General features: G+C 37.7%; 1 protein-coding gene across 9 annotated transcripts in view; it reads left to right on the forward strand.

Moving 5' to 3' along the window:
• Positions 1–12: 12 nt before the first annotated feature.
• Positions 13–9,494, forward strand: part of USP38 (ubiquitin specific peptidase 38) — an 86,089-nt gene continuing 76,607 nt past the window's right edge. For all 9 annotated transcript variants that reach the window (XM_027766121.1, XM_027766109.1, XM_027766129.1 and 6 more), the window contains exons 1-2: positions 13–854; positions 2,412–2,547. In XM_027766121.1, the coding sequence (XP_027621922.1) occupies positions 173–854; positions 2,412–2,547 (818 nt within the window). In that variant the 5' untranslated portion in view covers positions 13–172. The remainder of the gene's footprint in view (positions 855–2,411; positions 2,548–9,494) is intronic.

Consider the following 9,494-nt stretch of genomic DNA (forward strand, 5'->3'; position numbering starts at 1 on the left):
CTGGCAGGTCCCTCCTTCGCCGATAAAGGTGGCTGCTGAGGCGGCAGTGTCGGTGGCCGGTCCTGCTGCTGCTGCGCTCCAAGTTCACCTCCACCCCTGGGCTCTCTCGCCCCACGTCAGGACTGCCGCCGCCCGCTCCTTACCGCCTGGCGCTGGCCTTGCAGTGGCGACAATGGACAAGATCCTGGAGGGCCTGGTGAGTTCATCGCACCCGCTGCCACTAAAGCGAGTGATTGTGCGGAAGGTGGTGGAGTCAGCGGAGCATGGGCTAGACGAGGCGCAGTGCGAGGCCATGTTTGACCTGACGACCCGGCTCATCCTGGAAGGCGAGGACCCTTTCCAGCGGCAGGTCGGGCACCAGGTGCTGGAGGCTTATGCACGCTACCACCGGCCGGAGTTCGAGTCCTTCTTCAACAAGACCTTCGTGTTGGGCCTCCTGCAACAGGGCTACCACTCGCTGGACAGGAAGGACGTAGCCATCCTGGACTATATTCACAACGGCCTGAAGCTGATCATGAGCTGCCCGTCGGTGCTGGACCTCTTCAGCCTGCTGCAGGTGGAGGTGTTGCGGATGGTGTGCGAGCGGCCTGAGCCACTGCTTTGTGCCCGACTGAGCGACCTTCTGACCGACTTCGTGCAGTGTATCCCCAAAGGGAAGTTGTCCATCACTTTCTGTCAACAGCTGGTTCGAACGATAGGCCACTTCCAGTGCGTGTCCACCCAGGAGAAGGAGCTGAGGGAATATGTCTCCCAGGTGACAAAAGTGAGTAACTTGCTGCAGAATATCTGGAAGGCCGAGCCCTCCACACTACTGCCTTCCCTACAAGAAGTTTTTGCTAGCATCTCCTCCACAGGTGAGTGTTCTATTTCAGGAGGTATCTTTCAGAAAGTCGGTATGTGTGTGTGTGTGTGAGGGGGGGGAGGGGAAGGGGGGGATGCTACCATGTTTGCTTCCTGCCTCGAAAACTTCAACGAGAAAATCCTAATTTTTTCCTCCAAAATTTTATTCCCATCCACTACCTTATTCAAGACGCCACTTTTTACCGTAAAAAACGGGCAGCTTTCCTATTTTAGAGGTTGAGAGAACGTCTAGGTCAAAGACCTTTGATACTAAACAAGTTACTGAATTACCCAACCTCTGTTCCAGTTATGGAATGCTTTGAGAGGATGACAGATACTATATAAAGCTTCTGTTCGTTGGTGACTAAGAGCAGCATAAAGTTTACCATGTTAGTATAGTATGTGACTTTATCATCTTGTTGAATTTTCTTTCCCTGTTTTTGAATCCTTCCATTTTTGAATTCTTGGATTGTACAGTTTTTTATCCTAGTTAACTACATAAAGTATTGTCTTTTTCTATCTGTAGTAGTGTATGGGAAAAGGGAGTACAGATAGACTGAAGGAAGGGAGACTACAAGGACTTAATGATTGTTTGTGTGCCCATGAACTCTATCCTCAGAAAGCCAAGAAGTGTCAAGTGATAACTGGCTAGAAAATTGTTTCTCACCCAGGAATTTAAGCTGTACATCTATATTCCTTATTTTGCCTTGGAGCTTTCAAAATCTGTAGGTTGTGAAATAATGGGCCCAACACAAAACTCATTTCTTCATTAACTTGGTACAGCCATTCTTTTAAGTATACCAGTAATGGGGACTCCCTAACTACAGCACATGTGAGAGAGATTCCTTTTATCTTACATAACCAGAAATAACGGTGAAGTTGATCAAATTCCATGTATACATCTTGATGAAATTGAATCATTTATGAATTACCAACTAAATATGTATAGTATCTGAGTTAGTTTATTTTTTCATAAGTTCCCCTGTATTTTCTTTGTTGTTACTGCTTTTAAGTTCCCCCCAGACTTTTCAGTAGTAGCAGTACAAATGCTTGTGTTGAATTTGTTTAACTTTTATGTAGTTTAGCAAAGTTCCCCTCAAAATTCACCCTAATTTTGACTTTTAAGAGATTTTTTATATCTTCCTTAGAGCAATGTCAATACTGTAAGAATTTTAAGTTATTTGGAGTGTCTGATGTGGGAACTGAAATTATACCTTACGTTTCTTTCCAGACTACTGTTTTGCAAATTAATATTTTAGCTTAATAATAACTTAGTTTTAAAGAGTATAAGAAATTAAAGTAACATAGACTATGGCAACTATGAATAAGTTATTATATTTTGATGTTCTGCCTATGAATGAGTGATTATTACTATTCATTCTCAATCTCTTACCTTGTAATACACAACATTCCTTGTGTATTAGAGTCTACTTTACCTATAAGATGTGTAATAATTGCTTCTTGATTGACACCTTTGCTACAATTACATTTTGTTTTGTTTTTGGCAAAGTACTGTTCTCTTTAAATACTTTACTTGAACCTTCATGCTGTATTTTTAATTACAAAAACAGATGCTTCATTTGAACCTTCTGTAGCATTGGCAAGCCTTGTGCAGCATATTCCTCTTCAGATGATTACAGTTCTCATCAGGAGCCTTACTACGGATCCAAATGTAAAAGATGCAAGTATGACCCAAGCTCTTTGCAGGTACTACTTCATGACGCTATTGTATGGTAACTGTATGTGTGAGAGGAGGGGAAGAGGAGATATTTCGTTGTATCTTGTGAGTAGTGAAAACTTAAAGAACTGTTTAAAACAGAAACTGACATTAAGTATATAAATATTCTCTAAATTAATTAAGTACATTGTTTCCATTATTACAGTCTTGTCAAGTATTCCACTAATTCATAAATCCATTTTCAGTTCAGCTCTTTTTCATTCTAACAACATACATATGCACTTGTTGTACAATCAAGTTGTTTGGATTTTGAATATATTTACTAATATGTTTCCCCATTATTATTTCTCACAATCTGTTTCTTTTCATTGAGTTCATTTATTTTTTTCTTTCCTAGCTAGGTACATACTTTACTTTGTTCAACTGGCCTCACTCTTTGCTTTCAGCTTTTTGAAATGTTTTTTTCTCTCTTAGCCCTTGATCTTTTTTTGAGAATTTTTTTTGCCTTAGGGTGTGTGCCCTTGCAGGGAGAGAGAGAGAGAGAGAGAAAGACAGTAAGAGGGAAAGTGAGAAATCACCACCCCCAAGGGGGAATGGCCACACTGCAATCCCTTCTCTTCCATTCTCCTCTCTGATTTTGGGCACATATGCACACACACTCAGTTGAGTTTCAAGCCACTATATCAGGGACTCAGGTGGTAGTTGACCATGGGAGTCCAGCGACGTAACTACTATGCCATCTGCTGGCCCTATTTTTCTTCCTTAGTCATAAATAGATGATTTGGCAAGATAACAATTCTGATTTGATAGCCATTTTCTTGTAGCACTTTAAAAATGATACTCTGTCTTCATGCATTTATTGTTTCTGATGGTAAGTCACCTTTCGGTTTGATTGTCATTCCTTTGTGAACAGTCAGGCTTTTCTAATAAGTTTATATTTTTCTCTTCATCTTTTATGTCTCACAGTTTTATTTGTACATTTCTAGGTATTAATTTAGTATTTTTTAGAGAGATATTTTTGCCGTAGGGTGGGTGTACTCGCTGGAGAGACAGGAGGTAGAAAGCAAGAAATCACCTTCCCCCCCGCCCCCCCAGGGGAGTTAGCCACTTCACAATTCCTTCTCCTCCATTCTCCTCTCAGGATTTTGGACACACACACGCATCCAGCATGAGTTTGAAGCCTCTAGGTCCAAGACTCGAACCAAGGTCAGCCATGTGCGAGTCCAGCAGTTTAACCATTATGCCATCTGCTGGTCCTGGTATTAACTTAGTATTATTTGTTCTTCACAAATACTTTTATTATGAGAGAAATTTTTGCTATAGGGCACGTGCACTCACCAGAGAAATGGAGAGAGACAGAAGGCAACCCATTCTCCTCCATTCTTCTTTCTGGATTTTGGGCACACACACACATGTGCCTGGCGTGAGTTTTTTCTACAGTCATTTGCTCATTTATTTAAGTCAGAATATTTGAGCATTTACCATGAATTCACGCAGTGTCCAAAATATCATTGAACAAACTGTTAAGAATATCTGCCCTCATGGGCTTACTGTCATTTGAGGTGACAGAGAATAATTGATTCCAACCTGCCTCCTGATTTGAAAGATGTTCAAATGTGGAAATGTCAACCATTGGTATCCTAGGTAATTAATTAGCAGTACTTTTCCTGCCTTAGTGGTGCATAAACTACTTATGCATCTTAAAATGGAATTTTTGGAGAGTTGATTAAATATGATAAGTAAAATCATTTAATATGTTTGATAATGATGCATGCTTTTGAAAAAAGGTAGACAAGGAAAATAGGGCATGGGGCATAGTTTGCAACTTTAAATAAGATGAGCAAGCAAGGCTTTATTAAGGTGACCATGAAGTAAAAACATGAAGGAAGTAAGGAATCAAACCTGTAGATATTTGAGGGCAGAAATATGATACTGTCTATTATTCTCTTCAAAGACACCCATTTATAGATCTTATCCCAGCTATTCAGTTTCTTTATTTCAGTGGTTCCTGAGCTTTTCCTGTCTACCTGTTTTTGTTTAATATCTGCCTCTCTTTATAAATTTTTTTTGTGAGAGCCATTTGTATGTGCATATATCATGTTTAAATAGAATATGAGGATTTGGAACAAAATGGTTTATGTGTCTCATAAAATTATAGTTTTAGGTAATAAAACTATAATTTTATAAGAAGCCTCTAGGTCTGGGACTCGAACCAAGGTCAGCTATGTGAGAGAAAAAGCTGCATGTGTACTAATCTTCCTCTAACACAAACTTTAGGAATTTTGTCTCCACCTTCTCCCTCTTTTCACTCCAGTGTTTAAAAAGGGCTTTCTTTTCTAGCTTTTCTTTCTTCCTTGTGCTCTAAACTTAATTGAATTATCTATTTGCAACTTTACTTCCAATTTCTTATTGCTCAGTACCTCTTGAACATCCAGAGATTTGTGGAAAGACTTTGTATACTTAAGAAAAGTCTGTGTAGATATCATTCTTGTTGCATGGTGTCTATCTCTATTGCTTTTATTTTTATTATTTTATTTTATTTTATACATTCATTCACATATGTCACATAGCTTGGAAAGTGAACATTCCAACATGAATACATTTCTCACCAGTCCAGTTGGGGATACTACACATGTTATCATCAACCAATAATAACCCATTTCTTTGTCCCAGTAATTTCTTGCCTCTCTATTTTTCTCCTTAATGTCTTTCTTCAGACTCTCCTCCTTCTCCCACCCTCTTCCCACACTGTATCTGGTATCTATAACCATTTTCTATGTTTTTATTTTTATTTTAAAAGTGTATTTGTTTCTTCCATGAGAGAGGGGAATAGGTACTTCCAGTGGTCCTTACACTGTATTCCACCTGTTGCCTATATCATGAAGGCAAATGCTTATGGAGATCCAGGGACACAAATCCAGGTCCTTCCCATATGAGTCCAGTTGTGTTAACCACTGCACCACCACCTGGCCCCACACTGCTTTTAATTTATAGTAATGCCCTTTGTGTATTTGGTAGTCTCTAGTTTTATTCTCACTTTGTTTTTATTCTCACTTTTCTTTGTATTAATTGTTCTTGACATTCTAGTCCTGTGACTTGCTGTTAGGATTTTCCTCCTCTATCTGTTCTTTTTCTTTTCCTCTATTGTTATCATTTAATCAGTTTTTATCTGTATGTGATTGATAGCTAAATTTTTATATAAAAGTTGCATTGTTCATCTACTTTTAAGAAACACTCTTACCCATCTCTTTATAATGAAATTTCTCCTGTGTCCTGCTTAATGGCAGCGCTTCTTTGTCAGGGAGACTGCAACAGCACTGAAATCTCTTTCTCTTTGGGATATATATATCACAAATTATATTTTCCTTTCAGTGAAGTACAATAATTCTGAGAATTTTAGATTTCAGACCTGAAAGTGGAATTAGAAATTATTGGGTTGTTAGGTAAGTCATGACACATTTTTGCATAGAAAAACAAAGAACGTCATGACTTTCCCAACAACCTAATAGTTGGTCCATTACTTTCTTTACATAGATAATAACAGCTAATATTTTTCTTTACATTCCATCGGTCATTTAATACCAGTCTTTTGAGATGTAGGTACCATTATTGGCCCCATTTTATTGTTGAGAAAATTGAAAAGTTAAATAATTTACCCAAGCTCACTCAGGTAATAAATGGTGAACCTAGTATTTGTGCTTAAGTCCAGCCCCAGGGCTATCATAGGATGTAATCACCAATGAAGAAACAAACCCAGAGTAGCCAAGTTCTTACTTAGATGATTCTATTAGAGGCAGAACTTACCTTCATGGCCTTGTTTATTTTGTTTGTTTGTTTTTGTTTTTTCCTATTTTTACCCCATTGACACCCTAATTCTCATAGACAATTGATTACAAACCTATAAGCAATTCTCAACCTCATCCTTTCTTCCCTTCCCTTTAATTAACACAACTAGTATGTCTTTTGGATAACTTCTTTAGGATATTTCTTAGAATGACACTTTTTCTAATTCATTACCTACAGGAAACCTGGCTTTCACTGTTTCACCAGTCTTTTACTTAGTCTTTTTTGCCAGCAGTGGCTTATTTTTCTTGTCTAAATCATTCATACCTACTAATTTTCCCTTCTGATTAAGAAATTGTAATGACGTCCACTACTTATTAAATTCCATTTATTAAATGCAAATCCAGTCCTTGGCATATACAGCATGCTTAGTCTTAATTTTCTGGCCTTTTCAAAACAATCATAGTACCTAACATAGGAATTTCTTTTTTTTTTTTTTTTTTTTTCACTTTTTAAAAAGTTTTTGGAAATTTATTCCAAATGTCTATTTGTTTCTGTGGGAAGTTGTGATCCAGCTTTTGTATTGCATTTCCAGCTTAGCTCCTCTTTGATCCATAATCCACCTGAAATCATTATTCTTACTTAGAAAATGTAATTGAAAGTGATAGCAATATCTGTCTTTGCCATATTCCCATCTTGTACTTCCCCAAACACGGCACTTTAGCTTCATATTTTCTATAATCCAAAGAAATGGAAATGTAAAATCAAACTGGTGAACGTTAAAGTATGAAATAGGTACCTTCTAAAAGAGAAATTGATCCTCAGCTCCAGTTGTCTGTTGCCACAAGGAAATGTGAATCTAGTCTTGCTTGATCTGCTTTTTTAAAAGCAACCTGAAATCCAGTTTTTATGTGACATTTCCTAATTTTTAAAACACTGGGACAGATAAAGCTGAGGCAGAGATAGCCCTCAAGCTGTCATGTAAAAGTTGATTTTATTCTCTGTAAATAATGACTGAGTCCATTTTGTTGCCTTTTTTAATATTGCCAGTTTCAATAGTAAAGTTTTAAAATTATATGCATCTTTTGCCCACCTACAGAAAAAAATTGGTTTTTTTTTAATTCAACAGATGTGAACTACCTAGTGTCAGGGACTGTGCTAAGTACTGGAGATTCAAAGATATATCAGATTAAAAAAAAATTAAAAAAACAAGATCTCTGCTCTTAAGCTCAGTCTAATGGAGGAGACAAGACTGACGTACATAAGTGACAACTATAGTTAAATGTTCTTTAAATATTAAGAAATTACATCAGTATATCAAGGTTAATTAAGTAAAGTGTTTTTAGTATTCAAATTCATGATAACTAATACATGGTGATAAGCTTACTATAGTTAACCATTAAAAACAACTCATCCTACAGTGCCTGTGCTGAGATTTGGGATATGCAAGTCCTATCAAATTGAAGCAGACCTGTAATATAATTAAAGCATAGCAAAAGCATATTATGGGCGCCACACATGGCTTAACGGTTACATCACTGGACTCCCACATAATCAACCATGGTTCGAATTCGAGACCCAGAGGCTTAAAACTCACACTGGGCATGTGTGCGTATATACCTAAAAATCCCAAGAAGAGAATGGAGGAGAAGAGATTGCAGCATAGCAATCCCCCTAGGGAAGCGGGTGATTTCTCACTTTTTCTCTCTCCAGCAAATGCATACACCCATCACTGGACTCCCACATAATCAACCATGGTTCGAATTCGAGACCCAGAGGCTTAAAACTCACACTGGGCATGTGTGCGTATATACCTAAAAATCCCAAGAAGAGAATGGAGGAGAAGAGATTGCAGCATAGCAATCCCCCTAGGGAAGCGGGTGATTTCTCACTTTTTCTCTCTCCAGCAAATGCATACACCCTATAGCAAAAATCTCTTAAAAAAAAAATCATGTGTCAGCAAATCTTACTTCAAATACCAGTACCACTATTTGATGATTATATGACTGTTGACAATTTTTCTAACTTTCTTTCTATTTTAAAGGTAGAAAACTTTCTTACTGTTTTAAGTAAGGTACCTAATACAGTACCTGCTCTGTCATACACACTTAAGTGTCTGTTTCATGAATGGCTTTTATCTTAGTTCATTCAGGCAACTATAACAGAATACCTTAGACTGGGTAAGTCTGACAGTTCTAGAGTCCAGGAAGTTCAAGATCATGGTACCAGCAGAATCAGTGTCTACTAAGGTCCATTTCCTCATAGATGATGGCTTCTATGTATCCTTACCTGACAGAAAGGGTGAGGGTGCTCCCTCAGCCTTTTTTATAAGGGCATAAATCCCATTCATGAGGATTTCAAACTCATGACCTAATCACCTCCCAAAGGTCATTCTTCTTAATACCAACACATATGGGAATTAGATTTCAATACATGAATTTTGGAGCAACACAAAAATTCAGACCTAGCTGCTTCCAATTTTTATAACTTTTGATAGGAAGCTTATTTAAGAGAAGTCTAGAGATTGTTATAAATGGATAAGGTAAAGTGTAGAGGCTTATGAGATGGAAAGCCAGTGAAAATAAAAGAGAAGACTGAGTAATTAAGGATAATGAAAAGCCATGGCCAAGTGGAATTTTCTACTTTATGCCCATTATCACCCTTTACTGGTACTTCCCAAAACAGGTAAAGGGGATGTTGGCCTTGAACACTTTGATCTAGAGAACCCTCTCTGTTTCTACTCTAGTAGTACCACTCCCCACCTGGCAGAGTTCACAGAAGTGATATTTTTAAAACTTAACTAATTTTTTTTTAATTCAATAGTATTTCATATCTTTTCATTCTAGATCTCCATAGAAATATTCCTATAGCTCCATCTCTTTCTTTTTAACTTTATCCTTTTTTTTTTAAATTTGATTAAAGAGGTATAGGTGAGAGAGAGAGAGAGCAAGAAAGAGAGAAAGCAAGCCGTCACATCTGGGACTCAAACCATGGTCGGCCATGTGAGAGTCCAGCGTTCTTAACCAGCACACCACCTACTGGTACCCTTTCTCATTCTTTAAAATTTTACATAGTGGTCCATAGTATCAATAACATATTTAGCCATTTCCTTATTGATAGTGACTTAGCTTATTGGCACTTTTTCCACATCATGAATAGCACTACAATTACTATACTCTTTATATGTAAGTGA

This window comes from Tupaia chinensis, unplaced genomic scaffold (genome assembly GCF_000334495.1).
Source record: "Tupaia chinensis unplaced genomic scaffold, TupChi_1.0 Scaffold000064_1, whole genome shotgun sequence".
Lineage (NCBI taxonomy): Eukaryota > Metazoa > Chordata > Mammalia > Scandentia > Tupaiidae > Tupaia > Tupaia belangeri.